The sequence below is a fragment of the Rutilus rutilus genome (assembly GCF_951802725.1).
Source record: "Rutilus rutilus genome assembly, chromosome: 4".
In the NCBI taxonomy this organism is placed as follows: domain Eukaryota; kingdom Metazoa; phylum Chordata; class Actinopteri; order Cypriniformes; family Leuciscidae; genus Rutilus; species Rutilus rutilus.
In genome coordinates, this window is record NC_140212.1 from 39,894,169 (window position 1) to 39,911,706 (window position 17,538).

General features: G+C 38.5%; 4 protein-coding genes across 4 annotated transcripts in view; 1 reads left to right on the forward strand and 3 right to left on the reverse strand.

The window, feature by feature from the left end:
- The window catches only part of LOC311289216 (tripartite motif-containing protein 16-like), a 696,468-nt gene that overhangs the window by 87,849 nt on the left and 591,081 nt on the right, over positions 1-17,538 (reverse strand). The gene's annotated exons all lie outside the window — the stretch shown is intronic.
- The window catches only part of LOC311289206 (NACHT, LRR and PYD domains-containing protein 3-like), a 216,782-nt gene that overhangs the window by 87,774 nt on the left and 111,470 nt on the right, over positions 1-17,538 (reverse strand). The gene's annotated exons all lie outside the window — the stretch shown is intronic.
- On the forward strand, positions 5,712-9,640 carry LOC311289519 (zinc finger MYM-type protein 1-like). The gene is made up of 3 exons (XM_084407592.1): positions 5,712-7,688; positions 8,162-8,267; positions 9,083-9,640. The coding sequence occupies exons 1-3, from the start codon at positions 6,184-6,186 to the stop codon at positions 9,608-9,610; spliced, it is 2,139 nt and encodes a 712-aa protein (XP_084263718.1). The 5' UTR covers positions 5,712-6,183; the 3' UTR covers positions 9,611-9,640.
- Positions 11,817-17,538, reverse strand: part of LOC311289081 (uncharacterized protein) — a gene marked incomplete at its 5' end in the record, with an annotated part of 29,053 nt that continues 23,331 nt past the window's right edge. Inside the window, one exon of the mRNA XM_084406840.1 lies at positions 11,817-12,014. Coding sequence (XP_084262966.1) covers positions 11,990-12,014 — 25 coding nt within the window. The 3' untranslated portion in view covers positions 11,817-11,989. The remainder of the gene's footprint in view (positions 12,015-17,538) is intronic.

Here is a 17,538-nt window from a genome sequence, read left to right on the forward strand (position 1 = left end):
TGTAACATTTGTTTTCTTTATTTTTCTTTTTTTTTAGCAATTATTTCTAAAAGCTGAAGGAATCTTTCCTCTCTCTCTGGCCTCCTTCTTGTCTCTCCTCACTCTTTCTTTTCTTTCCTCCCTTTCATTAGCCACTCTCCACTCTATAAGAACACATGTGTGTTCATCAGCCCCTGCAAAATCAACACAGAATTTAACATTAGTGATGGTCAATCTATATTATTATATTAATATTAATGTTACATGGACAAGTTGAGGTACACTTGATAACAGTAGCCAACACATATTACATATCAACACTGGTAAAGGAGAAATAAAATCATTGTAAAATAAAAAAAGTTTTTTAACTATCTCATTTAACTGAGAAACAACGTCATTGTTTAAATAAAACAGTGTTAACTAGCTGACAGGCATTAGCTCGTTCTGTTCGATAATAATAATGATAAAATTGTCATTTTGCAGCCAATTCACTAAATTGTACCCTTGATTTACATTATTTAAACTTTTAACAAGTCAATCGTTTACTTATATGATGTTAAACAACTACAATTTAACCACAAAGAAACAAAAAGTGTTTTGTAAAGTACTTACATTTGAAAACAGCCACGTCTCCGTTTTCCGCCATTTTCAAATATAGCGACGACAACTCCTCTCCCGTGGCATCATGGGATCGTAAAGTGTCCATCGTATGCGCACTTCGGAATCTCGCCGGAAGTAGTAGGTCATCCGGGTACTTTTCGCCTACTGTTTTTCGAATTCAATTTTTTCGGACATACTACTCTGCTCGCGTACTGTTTTTTGCATACTATATAGTAGGGAAAACTATAATTATAGTTTTTAATGAGTAGCTCTTAATTTTAATGAATAACTTTAAATCAAATAGGCTACTCTCACGCGTGCTATCTCTCAAGACTCGGCAGACATGCACTAGCTACTTCAATTTAAGATATCAGGTAAAGAGCCAATACTTTGTTGTTTAATTCTGACTTCAGGTATGAATTTTCTGAAATGCTCTCTGATCTAGCTCTTAAATATGATAAGATGATTATTGTTTGGGATTTTATTCACGTAAATACACCTGATGATCATGCTTTGGATGTTACCCTTTAATTTAGCCTAGCACGTGTTAGGGTCTACACACATTAGGGGTCACACTGGATTTGGTTTTTTACTCATGGTTTAAGGTCGAGTAATCTGAGAATTTAGGATATTTTTGTGTCAGATCATAAAAAAATCCATTCATTTTAGGCTCGTTTGTATGATTATATTTTACATATAAAGTGTTTCATGGTTTGGCACCTAAGTAGCCTATTTAGCAGAACTTTTTAGACCTCATGAAACAGATTTTTAAATCAAGGACTGTTGGCTTTTCCAAGATCAAGATATAAAACAAAAGGTGATAGAGCTTTTGTGGTAAAGACACCAATGTAGCCTACCTATTATTTATCCAAATGAGTCAATATTGAATCAAGATTGATCAAATCCCAAGAATTTAATTGAAATCGTGAAAACTGTGTTAAGCAATAATACAAACTAGTAGCCTACCAGTCATTGTACCATATAAACATTGTAACTTAACGTTGTCACTAAACTTAGGGTGTACTCACACTAGGCACGGTTGCCATGAACTGGGCCCGAGTACGATTGTCCCCCCTCCCCACTCCCCCTCTGGCCTGCACTCACATAGGGTTTCAGCATTCGTGCCGGAGCACGCTTACGTCATTATGGTGCGACGGTTTCGGGATAAACAGGAAGAGCGGCGCTCTCACTGAACACAATGGAGTCCATCACTCTGTTTACTTTTCCATTTCTATTTTGAATTTTTTTAACTATTTTTCCTTTTCTTCTGCAGAGCTGCCCGATTTATGGAGTGTATCCCGTACCCTTAAATACTGTGCCTGCAGTTTTTTTACCTTGTCTCTACACTGCTCGGTAGTTCTTTGATATCCATGACGAAGAAGATAGTCACGGATTTTTCTAAATATATCTGAGTTTTTATGCGTTTTGTCCAGCTGTTCTTGTATGCTCTCATCTGCCCAAATTTCCAACAAGCATTGCACCTCTGCCGTAGACCAAAGCGACCCTTTCCCCGCCATGTTGGTTTTGGAGCGCGCAAAACCGTGACGTCACGCGTCCTGTTCCGTGCTGCAGCACGGTTAGCGCTCACACTGCATGCGAACCGCACCCGAGTCCAACTGAACCGTGCTCTGGCCCACCTCTAATGGAGCCGCGCCCGAGCACGGTTCGGAGCACTCACACTAGTCAAACGAACCGCGCTTTGGTGGTCAAACGCACTCGGGCACGGTTCAAACTGGCTAGTGTGAGTACACCCTTAATACAATTCTGTTTAGTTACCAAATGTTTTGACGGTAACATTTTATTTTAATGTGTCCTTGTTACACACGTTACATGTATTTACTATAGTAATAACTGTAAATTAGGCATAATTACATGCAATTAACCCACAACCAAATCCTGATCCTACCCAAACCCTATAGTAAGTACATGTAGTTAATTATTATTACTCAGTACTTAAATCTATAATTACACTGTAACAGGGGCAACCGTTTTGACCATCACAATTAATTACACCTATTGTGATGCAAGTTGTTATTTTTTACATCCCCCAATCCATCCTTTTCTCTTGTGCAATTAAAATATTGTGATAATACCGTATCCATGATAAAAGCTCAATCAATTAATCGCAGCATGAAAATTTGATACAGGCACATGCCTGTTTGATAGTGTGCAAAGAGAGCTCTTATGGGATGTCCTCCTCAGGTTTGCCTGTCCCAATAAATTTGTGCTCAGGTGACCATAGGCGGACAAGAGTCCGAGCCCTTCCTTGTACGCACAGGGGTGTGTGCTAGCGCCAGTACTCTTTAACATTTTCCTCCTTTGTGTCACCAAGCTTCTCCACAACGAGATTGAAAACAGCAAGCAATGAAGGCATTGTTAGGCCTATTGATTTTGGACTTGGAGGCCACCACAGACAGTGAGGAATTTGATATTTCCACCAGCCGTTTGACCACTTGAATAGGCGGCCGCTTTCCTGACCTTACGAGTCGTTTCAGCTTCCCAAGATAGTTCTCGAATGGGAATGCACTGCAAGCATCAAGACTGCCAAAAGCCAGTGCCTGTTCTGGTAGATGTACCATTGAATGTACATTGTACACCATGAAGTGATCTCCATACAGTTCTTTTGTTTTTCCAACAAAGTATGTCATCAGCTCTTTACTGTAGCTGTTGTGGCAAAGCAGAAGACTCAAGGCAACACTAAACGCCATGAAATGGTCATACAACTGGTCAGCCAGAATCCCCTTCAGCAGCATCTTGCCAGTATATACAGCAAACTGCCGCAGTTCAGTCGCCTTCCACTTGTCAATGTCTTCTAGATTCCTTGGTTTTCGGGCAAAACAGCTTGGAATGGCCTTCTTGACTGATTCTCACCTTTCTGTCTCCTCTAACTCACACTGTGATGAGTTTTTTCATTACACCCAGGCAGGCTTGGTGCATGTAGTCAGTCGGAAACTGCTCTACCATGTCCAGTGGGAGGCGTAAGAAGGGAGATATTGGGATGTCCTCATTCTCCTGACGTCTTGTCAATTCAGCACGGTATGTGTCATTGGTTGTCCACCTGGGTAAGTCACTCGCCCAGAAACCCATGTGCTCTTCTGTGTGCATTTGTATTGATGTATCAATACTCTAAAGTTTATACCATGATCAGCAATGCAACGATTGGCATCAAGACAGCAACATAACAACATCATATAATTAAAAAAGGAAACGGCCAAGCAGGCAAACTTATATGAAATGTCTAATAGATAAATAACATGTATAAATGATTGTTACACGATTCCTAATTATTTAAATTTTTCACAAATTTGTGTATTTGAACAGGCTTTACACTTTATTTTCCGTGCCAAGAGTAAGGTATATTGTAATTAGAAATTCACATTTCTTAAGGGCCAGGAACACATTTATAACAGAGTTATTACAGTATTTGATATGTGTAAGGCTCCAATAAAATTAAGATAATTATTCCCTCACGAATAAATCTCTCAATGAGTAAAATCGGCTCCTTTATTATGGACTACTAATAACAAGTACATTTTACATTTTTAATTATTCATTTCCCTGGTTCTGTAGGGTGCTATTGTAAGAAAGTAATACTGACTGGGGGAAAAAAATCTTTAAAAAGACGCAATCTAATCTTGTTTCTGTCAAATAAGTGTTCTGTTAACATGCCTAAGACTTTTGCACAGTACTGTATATATATTATAGAAAATGGCAAAAAGACAGATTGAACAAAGCTGATTGAAAGGGGCCCATAATTAAATAAAGTGTGACTGTTAGAATCACAATGCTTGCACATATCTATCCAGGTCATCTGTATGTGTATAAAGTCTTTCTTCGTACCTTGAATCTGCTGGCTTGTAGAACTGGACTGTGGTTGGAGTGTTGAAGCAGATGAAACTGTAACCACATCAATCAAAACGTTCAAAAAGTCAAGCAAAAAGTTTCAATGTTACAGTGAGGACGTTTTCTGTTATCCTGCTCGCCTAGGCTGCATTTATTTGATCAATATGAAAGTTGAAACTGTTATAATGTGAATTATTACTACATATTTTGTACTTGCTTTCTATTTTATTTTATTTTCAAAATGTAATTCATTTATGTGATGGCAAAGCTGAATTAGTACAGTCTTCATAATCCTTCAGAAATCATTCTAATTTGCTGATTTGCTGCTCAAGAAGCATTTATTATTATGAATGTATGATATGTTTAAAGGAAACACAAAGGTACTGATGATGGGGATCGCAGGAGTGGGAAAAACTGTCTCTGTCAATAAATTCAACCTTGACTGGGTTGAAGGAAAAGAAAATCAGGATATAGCCTTCATATTTCCTTTGCCATTCCGTGAGCTGAACCTGATTACAGAAAACTGCAGTCTCATGGAACTGCTTCATGAACACTTCTTTACTGATCCTAACGCCTGGTTCACACCGGACGCCGAAGCGACGCGGAACGGAAAAATCACGCGCGGTCCGGCGCCTGCCTGTTCACACCAGACGCGTATTCTCCGCGGCGGTCGACAAGTGCTTCTGCTCAGTTGTTGTTTATTCAGAGCTATTTTTTACTTCATGGGTAAGTAAATAACCTCATAAAATGAATACACCATGTTTCTGTAACCAAGAAGTTTGTACACTTCTTTTATTAATCCGTTGTCGAGACACACATGTGTTTAGTTAATACTCGCGGTATTTTAATTTGAAAATTGCTTATATTTTGACAATTGACCGGATGTCTCGTGTTTCTTGGTGTGACTTCCTGCCGGAATGGACGCGAATCACTCGCGGCTCGCGCAAAAAATAGACCAGACGCCGAAACTGGCGCTTCACGGCGCTCCGCGTCTGGTGTGAACGACACCATAGGTTAACATGGGCGCCGAAAGGAAGCGGCCTCCGTTCCGCGCCGCTTCGGCGTCCGGTGTGAATGGGCCGTAAAGAACTGCCTCCTTTCCTAAAGGTGACCGTAAGGTCTTGTTCATTTTTGTTGGGCTGGATGAATGTCACTTCCCTTTGAGCTTTAAAGAGGGTGGCAGATTTAAAGATGTTCACAAAAAAACAACAGTGAGTAAGATAATAACAAGCCTCATCAAGACACATCTGCTTCCCCCTGCTCTCATCTGGACAGGGGCGGCTGGCCAATAGAGGGCGCTAGGGCGCCGCCCCCCCTTGAGCAAATACCATAGACTGTAGGCAAATACATGTAAATACATAAATAAATCATATATACAAATTATCAATATTTGTGTGTTTGAGATAGTAAATGCACCTAGTATATGTGAAAAATATGATAGAAATTCAAAATGTCAGTTTTTTCTACACGTCCCGTCTAGATCTGTACACGTGATCAGCTCTGGGGCGCTGGAGAAAGCGCCCCAGAAAGGCGGGTCTTTGGAGCAGCTTAGCCAATTGCTGATTTTAGATATAAATGTTTGACATAAACTGTAGCCAATCAGCGAGCTAAAATCTAGTCAGCTATGGGCGCTTCGCCTAGCGCCCCAAACTGCGCGCGGCCGCGAGGCGCGAGCAATGGGCGCGAACCACGACTAAAGTATCGAGTTTCATTCTATAGGGCGCCATTTTTACTGTATGATAAATTACAACGGCGAACAAAATGACTCCAGACGACTCTAACTCGATTCAATCTCTTGTCCAATATCCGTTTGAAAGACGAAGCTTAGTAAATAAACTCCGTGTGAAAGAGCTGGGCCCAGATCAACCAGATATTTCGATCAGACAACAGGCAAGTGATAAAGGAAAGCAGTACGTGCGAGGCTTCTCACGCAGCTGGTATACCAGAAAGGCTTGGTTGGCTGGATGTTCTCATGTTAATGCCTTATTTTGCTTTCCGTGCATACTTTTCAAAAATACGGGGACAGATCCAGCATGGACAGTTACCGGAATGAGGGATATGAAGCACTTGTCAGAGAAAGTAACGAAACACGAGAACACCAAGGTACACATGGATAATTCCGTCAAGCTAGCTGTACTGGGAAGGGTTAACATCGCGACGCAGCTTGATGAAGGCCACAGGGTTGCGGTGAGGAAACACAACGAGGAGGTGGATAAAAACCGGCACATCTTATCAAAAATAATCGACTGTGTGAAGTTTTGTGGGGCTTTTGAGCTGGCCTTGCGTGGGCATGACGAGACTGACACCTCGAACAATCCTGGCATTTTCAGGGGACTGGTGGACTTCGTTGCTTCACTCGACAGCGTGCTGGAGGAGCACCTCAAGACAGCCACCGTTTTTAAAGGTACGTCAAAGACGATTCAAAATGAGTTATTAGACTGCATGCTGTCAGTGCTGAAGGATTACATTCTGGAGGAAGTCAAGAGCGCAGATTTCATCTCCATACAAGCTGATGAGACAACTGACATTTCCACCCACTGTCAGCTGGTGCTTGTGCTACGTTATTTAGATGGCAAAAACAACATACAAGAGCGGTTTTATGAGTTTATTTCGATCCAGAATGCCACGGCAGACACCATCGCTACAGCGCTTCTGGAGAGGCTAAGCGTCATACTCCCAGATGGACAAAAAGCCAAACTTATAGGCCAAGCTTACGACGGAGCTAATGTAATGAGGGGAGCCACCGGCGGAGTGCAGCGCAAGGTGATGGATGTCCATGTAAACGCTCATTACGTCCACTGTTACGCGCATCAGTTAAATCTCATCATGCAGCAGGCAACGTCACACATTCCCAAAATCGGCACTTTTTTTTCCGATCTTGCAGGATTTTCTGCTTTCTTCTCCAGGTCACCCAAGCGAACCACCGTACTTGACCAAGTGGTTGCCCATAGACTTCCCAGAGCCTCTACAACACGTTGGAACTTCCACAGTCGCGCTGTAAACACCGTGTACGAACAAAGAGATGACCTCCTAAAGTGTTTTCAGACCATCAGAGATAATGGAAACTTTGATCCCCTAACTGTCAGAGAGGCTGGGGGCTTTGTGAGGATGCTTGAAGACGAGGCTTTCTGTTTTTTTCTGGCACTGTTCCACAAAATCATGCCACATGTGGACATGCTGTTCAACCAGCTGCAGAAAAGGAACATCGACGCAGTTTTCATCAAATCACTTGTCCAGAAGTTTACAGACAGCGTGCAAACGATCAGGTAAATAACTTTATTTACGATTGGCTGATAAAACTTTTGTTAGAAATGTGATTTGCTTATTTCCAGATTTGTGTCTAAATGTGCCTAGTCATCCAACTGGATGATTATCATAAGCTCATTACAATTATATGCATTTCAGTATTTTAAAAGCAAAGAGACTATTAGATTTGGATAATAATGAAGGTAAAGTAGTTATCAAAAACAGTTTCTAACAACAGGCTTATTCTAGAAGATTGTTATTAAATATTAACTTCTTGTCATTTAGAGACTATAATTTACACAGGACACATCAGAATGCATCCAGCTTAGAAATATAATAGAACAATGATAACAATGTAATTTTATGTACATCACAGATGACTAGCTGATAGGCATAGTCCTTATGTGTGTGTATATGAGTCAGTGGATGTGCACTTGTGGGAGTTAAGAAGTCTGATGACAGGTTAACAACTTAAACTCTATTTTTGGACCAGGGCCTCTATTCCCTCTCTGTGTGGTGATGGTGCATCGGACCAGCAGCAGCCTATAAAGCGACGAAGGATACTGGGAACAGGAGAACAACAGAGGCTGGCTACAGAGGTAAGTTGAGATGTAACAGTCAGTGTTTCCTCTACAAAGATTTTTATGTCTGTGGAGGTATGTAGCTATGTAATAAAAAAAATAAAACAAACCTTAGGATGGCATATTCCCACATCTGACTGATCGATTGATGGACCAGGTGGTCTAGAATTTATATTCTTGTTAGTTCAGTAGATTCTGGTTTATGACAAAGCAGTCACAAGCAGCAAAATAATAGCAGTTTTCATTGAAAAGAAATTCAGTGTGTGGCACATGTTGTCACATGTGACAGAAAAAAAAGTGGTTTATATATTTAAATTAAACCTTGTTTTGTAACGGAAACCAATAGGGAACTAGTGAGGAGAAGTAAACGTAGTGTAAAGTGCAATTAGAAATAATGGTGTTAAAACCTTTAAAGGGATAGTTCACCCAAAAATGAAAATTGTGTCATCATTTATTCACCTTCAAGTTGTTTCAAACCTGTATGAATTTCTTTCTTCTGCTGAACACAAAGAAAGATATTTTGAAGAATGTCAGTAATCAGACTGTTGATGGACCCCATTGACTTCCACAGTTGGAAAAAAAAAATACTATGGAAGTCAATGGGGTCCATCAACTGTCTGGTTGACGACATTCTTCAAAATATATATTTTTTGTGTTCAGCAGAAGAAAGAAATTCATACAGGTTTGAAACAACTTGAGGGTGAGTAAATGATGACACAATTTTCATTTTTGGGTGAACTATCCCTTTAATAATCATACTTGACTCGTTCAGTCAGAATCACTTTCATTAAAATGGCTTTATTGGAAATTTTATGCTGATGAATCTTTTACAGGTATGTGATACCATCCTGACCCATGCCAAGGAGCGGTTCTCCTTCACCCAGCACCTCATCAGCGCAACACTGTTGCATGGAGAGCTCTTCCCACAACACTGTGTGAAGTTCCCTGACACAGCGCTTGAAACAACAGTGGAGGCATACCCCATGCTGAACAAGGCCAAGCTCAAAACAGAACTGTCCCTCATCTATGAGAACGACGAGTTCAATGCTTGCAGTGGTGCAGTACCTCTGTACCAGTTTTTCATGGAGAACAACCTTCAGAGCACTTTCACAGAGACTGTCAGTCTTCTCAAGATCCTCATCACCACACCCATGACTACAGCTGAGTCTGAGAGGTGCTTCTCTACTTTAAAGAGGATCAAGACTTTCCTGAGAAACACCATGACGCAGGATCGCCTGAATGCTCTGGCGATGCTCTCCATGGAGAAGAAACTTATCAGGGACATTCCTGACTTCAACAAAAGGGTCATTGAGAGGTTTGCCACTCAGAAAGAGAGAAGAGCAAAATTCCTGTACAAATGAGATCACACACACACACACACACACACACACACACACACACACATACGTGTTTAGCTATCCTTGTGAGGACCATGACCACATAGCGTGTTGTGAGGACCCTGATTTCTGCTGACACTATAAGGCTGAAAAAAATCGTTTGACCACTAGATGGGTGTATACAGCCACACTATCAGCTCAAATGTTCTCACACACGACACTCACTGAACTGGTGAAGTTGGCGTCGCTGTGAGGACCGAGCCGGTTGCTGGGCAGATTACATGACACTTAGCGCCTCTAATGGACGGAAGTCAACATTATCCTTATACTTTTACTGTAGTATTTTCGCCTTAAGGGATATTTTGAGAATGATTTCTGCATAATTAAAATGGACGATGATTGTGCGTCGGAGACATTGAACTGTGGAAAAAACAACGTGGTCACAAAGGTAAGTACTTTTATCTTATAGCCTACTTTAGAACACGATAATGATAATAATAACAATTATAATAACGGAAGCTCGTTTCCGCCACAGAATAAAACATTTAAAGTTAATTAATTCTGACGTTATATCTCGCAAATTCTGACAAAACAAATTATCTTTTAAAATGTTTTAATCTGTGGCAGAAACAAGCTTTAAAGAAATCTTTATGAAAGTAACATGTTCTAATTATTACTTATTTCTGTTATAGTGGAATCAAGTGGAAAGGACTCTTGGATTTGTCAAGATTTAATCTGTTTTAAATTAAGTTTAGAAACGGAGTGACATTTTAATTTGGATTCTTAAAGATTGATGTGATCATCCACAAATGTTCTTTTATTTTCCTAATTATTATTGTTATTGTTAGCAAAATCCTAATGGGCTGTTTTGTTACAATTTGAAGAGTAAATTATGCTGGTTTCATTCATTATATCATTATAAGGTTTATTCTGTCTTTTCAAGTGTTTTAATCTATCTAATATTATACACTTAAGCCTGTCAACATGTATATGGGTTATTTCAGCTCAAACTTATAATATAAATAACTTATTATTATTCAAATCATACAAAAGTGACAAGAAAAAAGCAGCTGTTCCAATTAACTCTGATGACTGATGCCACTCAGGTGACCACAGACACGGTCAGCTTCAGTTTTATCATTAGAGCAGTTGAGTGAACTACCCATTTTGTTGTGAACTATTGTAAGCCATACTAGACAAACACAATACAAACTCCACAATTATAAATCAGTAGAAAATTTATTTTTTCACATTACATATTTATTCTTCTTTACATCAGTCCACAAACTCAACTGCAATAACTCTTGTGCTAATGTGGACTGATAATCTCATTAATACAATACAGCGCTTAATAACCTGAAGCTGATCTGACTTTTATTCATTCTCAGTATATGTGACAAACTCCACAATTATAAATCAGTAGAAAATGTATTTTTTCACATTACATATTTATGCTTCTTTACATCATCCACAAACTCAACTGCAATAACTCTTGTGCTAACTGTGAACTGATAATCTCATTAATACAATACAGCGCTGAATAACCTGAAGCTGATTTGACTTTTATTAATTCTCAGTATATGAATTCTTGATAGCTAAATTCTCTAATAAAAATGCTAATTTTTGATATCAGCAATTATAGTAAGTAAAGACTTCAATTCTTGATTTCTGTAATTGTATTTTCACTAGTGAAATCCCACCATAGGCTGACATTCAAATTCAGTTCTTGATATCAGAAATACTAATTGTTGATTTCAGGAATTACTTTGTTACTAGTGAAAAATGTATTAATTTAATTGCTACTAGTGACAATGTTAATTTCTGATATCTGAAAATGTATTTCTGATATTAATAATTAGAAGTGTAATTTTTAGATATATAAAATGTATTTCTTACTAGTAAACAATGACATTCATGAAATCAGAAATGAACATTGTTGCTAGTAGCGATTAAATTGCAGATATCAAGAAAATACATTTTCACTAGTAACAAAGTAATTCCTGAAATCAACAATCAGTATTTCTGATACTGATACTGAATTTGAATGGCAGCCTATGGTGAGATTTCACTAGTGAAAATACAATTACAGAAATCAAGAATTATAGTGTTTACTAGTGGAAATGTAATTGCTGATATATCAAGAATTCATATACTGAGAATGAATAAAAGTCAAAACAACTTGCCTTCACAAATGCAAGTTAATTCAGCGACGTCCTCTTCTTTCTGGTTTGGATGGTATTGTGAACATGATTTTTAATGTCTCTCCAATGTCTCCTATTAAGTGCTGGCTCTGCATCAATGCACTTGATGCATTTGTCTTTCCCCGGGACTCTCAATAAAGTTATGCAACTACCAAGTTGCCGCCAAACTGCTTTTTTTTCGGCATCATTCCAAGGCCTTCTTTTAACTATCTTCTGCGCAGCAGAACCTAAATAAACAGAAAGACACATCGTTCCATCAAAGTCAACAAATCATGGAATCATAGGAACAAACAATCAATTTCCATATTTCACATCATGTAAAAAGTTGCATACAATAGGTTACACCGGGTACAATTCCCATAACACCCCATGTACTCGTGACTAGGGATAGGCATTTCAAGCAAAAATAATATTCAATGATTGCTGGGAATTATTTGATTATTATTTGAAAATCGCAACCCACCCCCCATTCACACAAGCTGGCATGTATAAGAGACACACACATAAACAGAGAGCGAGAGCAACCATTCATGCTGTCCATCTGCATGATAACAAACTGTTTCATTAATTACGGTATAGGCTATCTTAACTGAATCCATTTAATGATTGTAACGTGCTGAAACATATTAATATAATAAACAACCGAATGACGGCACTAAATTAACATAACAGTCTGATGATTACCATATATCAACTGCTCATAAGGCTATAGCATTTCACTTCATCAACTGTATGTATTTATATTTCAAAAATGAGCATGAACATAATAAAATATAAAACTAGTTCATCTATTATCCATGATTAATTGAATATCACCTCACCAAACAGGACTGCGATACAGATGCAGACAGTCAATAACTTTGGGCTTTTTGGCTTTCATCGGATATCTAATCCTCGCTCTCTGAGCTGCTCGAGATGAGATCGCTGGCCAGACAGCGCGCTTCGCCCGATATCGTTACAGTAAGTAAAAACTGTGACACATTGGCCCTCATTTATCAAAAGTGCGAACACCAAATTTCCAGCGTACACCTGGCGTACACCCAAAACCACGGTGACTTTGAGATTTATCAATATGAACGTTGGCGTCCGGCACGCTCAAATCCTACGCCAGCTCAGGAGGTGGTGTACGCACGTTTTGAGTGCGGGAATGCGCAGAAAAACAATTCCTAACACCACAAAACGCACTGACAAACTAAAAGTTATGATATATTATTACCCACTGTAAAAAACAACAACATAGTAATTATAAACTTCAGTGTTTATTGTTGTGCAACATGGACTTCAATGTTTAATTTGTGTGACTTTACCAAAGCATTTGAATTGTAGGCATATGTATTCCTTAAGTTACGAGCCTGTGCGCTTTACCTGACGTTTCAAGCCTTGTTTATACTTTCGCCTGGCTCCGCAGACTGCGCGCGCACCTCCCCAAACCGACGAGGCGTTTACTCGACGCGCTCGCCGTTGTACTATTCTTTGAAACGATGGTTAGGCCAGGGTTAGGCCCGGCAGGTGTGCACGGACTGGGTTTAGTAATGAAAGGCTTTCAATGACCAAAAAAATTCCAAAAAACGTCTTTTTCTTAGTGTCCATGGCGTAAAATGTGGGCGTGGGGGAAGCGGAGACTTGAATATATAGGGGCGTGTTATTCTAATGACGCTCGTTTTCAGCCGCGACATTTATCAAGGGCAGGTATTGCGTACACCTGGATTTCAAAGGTACGCACAGCTTCATAAATCAGGCGGTGAGAGGAGTGTAAGCATAATCTTACGCCAACATGTACGCCCGTTTCTACGCAAGAATGATAAATGAGGGCCAGTGTGTGTATGAGGGATAATGTGGTGTTCTGAAAAATCTGAAGATGCAAGATTCAAGCTTAGTGCTTAGGTTATAATCAGGAAATAGCTCCTTTGTGCTAAAAGCTAAGGTTAATTGTGAGTAAATTACCGTAAATTACCGTCACAATTAGGGGCTGGGTTGTTGGAGCTATTTTGCACTTTGTTTATTTTAGGCTTAAGTTATAGTCTAATTTATTTATTTTCTTTTCTTGCTAAAAGTTAACTTGCTTTATTTTGCATTTATGCTTATTTTCTTGTTTATTTACATTGTCGTTTATTGGTCACGTGGTGCTATGTTAATTTGCATAAATAGGTCAAGGTGGGAGGAACCAGCAGGGCTGCGAGGGCATATGTTTTTTTACCACAGCGTGAGAGAGGCAGCAGGAAATGTCTGTGACCTTGCTTGTATGTGTAAATAAACCTCCTCGAACTCATCTTTTGCTATGGACATTAGTTTATTTTGGTACCTCTAACCATGCGTAAAGCCTAACCCATGACGTAGCCTCAGTAGCCATTTGAGAAGTTTGGTATTATTAGTTTTAAGTTTATGGACAAATTTTACATTTACATTTATGCATTTGGCAGACGCTTTTATCCAAAGCGACTTACATTGCGTTATCCTATACATTTTTATACATAGGCATGTGCAATCCCCTGGGATCGAACCCACAACCTTGCGTTGTTAACGCAATGCTCTTACCACTGAGCTACAGGAAAGCTACTACAAAATATCAATTGAAATCCATTGTAAGGATAAAAATCCTGAAATGTTTTCCTCACAAAAAGTTTCTTTTCCACTTAAGGAAGAAAGACATGAACATCTTGGATGGCATTGGGGTGAGTAAATGATCAGGACATTTTCTTTTTGGGGTGAGCTAATCCTTTAAGGTGAACAATAACTTTCTTGTAAAGCAAAAACAATCTCTGTTCCCTAAATGTCTGCGTTATAAAACAATCTGTGTTATAAAAAAAGCTATATAAATGAAGATGACTTGACTTGTAATGGCCCAAGGGCAGTAGGGCTGTCAATCTTCCTCTATAATACTATTCGAATTCCATTCCTTATTTTATTTAATATTCGAATACTATTCGAATATTAAATGCTCAAATTCATCCTATTATTAATATTTACGACATTACAGAGTCTTATGGATCGCCAATGCAAATGCGTGATGTTGATCGGTCTCATATCTTCACAGATAAACCGTGTCAGTTTGTCTGTTATCGCCTTTTGGCGGACAGCTGGTAAACGTTTTCGTTTCAAAATGTATATTTTTCTCTCCGTTTTGGCCTTCCGTCCACACTGAGACGGCGTTTTTATTAATGAAAACGAAGCTTTTTTGTAAACGCACTCCAAAGTGGATACATTTGAAAACTCCGTTTTCACGTTGTAGTGTGGACTGGGAATCAAATTGTCAGAAGTGGTGATCTCCGTTTCCGTGGAGACATTGCTCTCCGCGATTTTTGTATTGTTATGATACAGCGTGGATAACGTGCACAATTGTGTTTCGATTCAAAAACGTTATTGTTCATCAGACGAAACAAAAGCATTTCATTTTCACATGCGTGTAAGTGAGAAAGATTGCATAATTTTTTTTTAAATATACATAAAGCAATATTCGAATAGGAACTTCAGCATTCGAATAGTATTGATTTTTTAAATATTCGAATTATATTCAAATTTCGGAATTCGTTCCAACAGCCCTAAAGGGCAGTATGGCCAAGAGGTTAAGGCACTCCTAATAGTACATGCACACGGCTGGGCAGCTAGGGTATTTTGTAGGTGGTTACTAGGGTATTTCCAAGCAGTTGCTAGGGTGTATAAGGTGGTTATTCATTGTCAACAAATAAGCTTACCATTTCTGTCAGTCTTAGAGGATCTCTTCATTTTGGTCTTTATGTAAGTGTCAGGGCCTTGTGGGTGAAGAGAAGAGACAGCCAATGATATACAGGTGCTTCTTAATAAATTAGCATGTGTTCATTTATTTCAGTAATTCAACTCAAATTGTGGAACTTGTGTATTAAACAAATTCAATGCATACAGACTGAAGTACTTTAAGTCTTTGGTTCTTTTAACCCTCTGGGGACCAAAAACGCGCCAGCGCGTTTTGCTCGTTTTTTTTTTTAGCAATGAAAATAAACACTAAATGCTCTGTTAATTTTGATCTTTCATTTTCGTGTAATACATCAATCGATCCTGTTCAGTTTCTATTTTTTTTCTGTATACTCACAATAAAAATAAAGTGTTTTGCTTTTTGACAAATAAAGAAAAATTAAGATGATGCGATTTCTGCCTTCTCTCTGTCAGTAAACTCCCGTTTGAAACGCGTTCGAAAATGATCTATAACTCCGCGAAAATTCAGTCAAACAGGCAAACAGACCCAGGGGCATAAAGCTTGAGATCGCATCTTTTAAATGAAGTCATTTATATAAAAAACAAATATTCTTAGTTTCTGTAATCTGTATACAAAGAGAGCGACTCCAGTCGAGCTCATTACGAGATGATTCACAGTAATTTGACCACTCCCCGGAGAGCGCGCGCTATTCAAATGCAAATTCTGAGAACCATTTCAGATCTGTGAAACGCCCACATCAGCTGTAAACAAAGCGCGTCGCGAGTGAGACATAATAGCCTTTATGGAGAAAAGTTTCCACAGTGCTGATGAGGAGAAATGTCTCCTGATATGAGCAGCAGATCCCGCTGAGGAGTGAGGTAGGCTGTTTTCTTTTCTCAAGTGTGGAATAACGTTATGGAATAACGTTAGTGTAGGCCTATAAACCGCAAAAAGATGAATCGCATTTCTATAATATGACTCGCGTTTCTGTGAGATGAATGAAGGGTACATATTTGTAAAGAGTGTTTAGCCTAAATATGAATCGCGTGTCTGTGTGTGAAAGAATAAACTGCTTTGCCATAGCCTACTGAGATGAGTAAAAATCGACTGGAATATGTTGAAATAAAATGTATTTGTATAAGCAACGTAAATTAACATTTATATGCCCTGATATTTCAATAAAACAACGTTAGTCGGGCGTTAGTCACACTATTTTTGTCAAAAATAAAGTCATAGACTAAGATGTTAGATGTTCCAATGTTGGCTATATTCAAACTAATGAATACATATGATAAAATGTAGGCCTATAATCTTTTTTTTCTTTCTTTTTTTTTTTTTACAAAGAAAGAGTACACTTGAAATATTGTTGAAATTGTAATTATTGTTGTAATTGTAACATTTTTAATAAAATAGCTAAACATATTTACAAGATAGATGTAAGCGAAATCTTAAATGGTCAATATAAGTATTCTTCTAAATACATTGTCCTTGCATTGTGGCTCAGTCAGTGTCACACCTGAATGAATGGCTAATTATGCAGAGTCATTATGCAGAGTGGGTGGGACTGGGTAATCTAAGGTGTAAACTACTCCTCCCCCTCGCATATTGGCTTTCCAAGCAAAACCTGTTTTACACCATTTAAATTAATGTATTTTTTTTTGTGAACGATAAAGCAAGACTATTTTCACATAATTTTGAAGCCAGTACTCAAAGGTACAACATCAATTAGACAAAAGTCTTGTGGACACATATTTAATATGTGTTTTGTGGTCTTAATTCAGCCACTTTCATTTTTATTTTTTCCAATAACCACGCATAAACATTATTTTCTTAAAAATACAAACATCTACATACACGTTGCCCGCATATTTTGGTAGCCCTGTTTGTGCTATATAGAGTGATTTTACACCTTTGCCATTAACATGTTTATAAATAACTGAAAAAAGCACAAATTTCAAGGCATGTCAGAACACCTCAAGGGCTCCAAAAACACCTTGGTCCCCAGAGGGTTAATTGTGATGATTTTGGCTCACATTTTAACATAAGGTTATATATTCATTTAGAATTTTTTTTTACCTGCA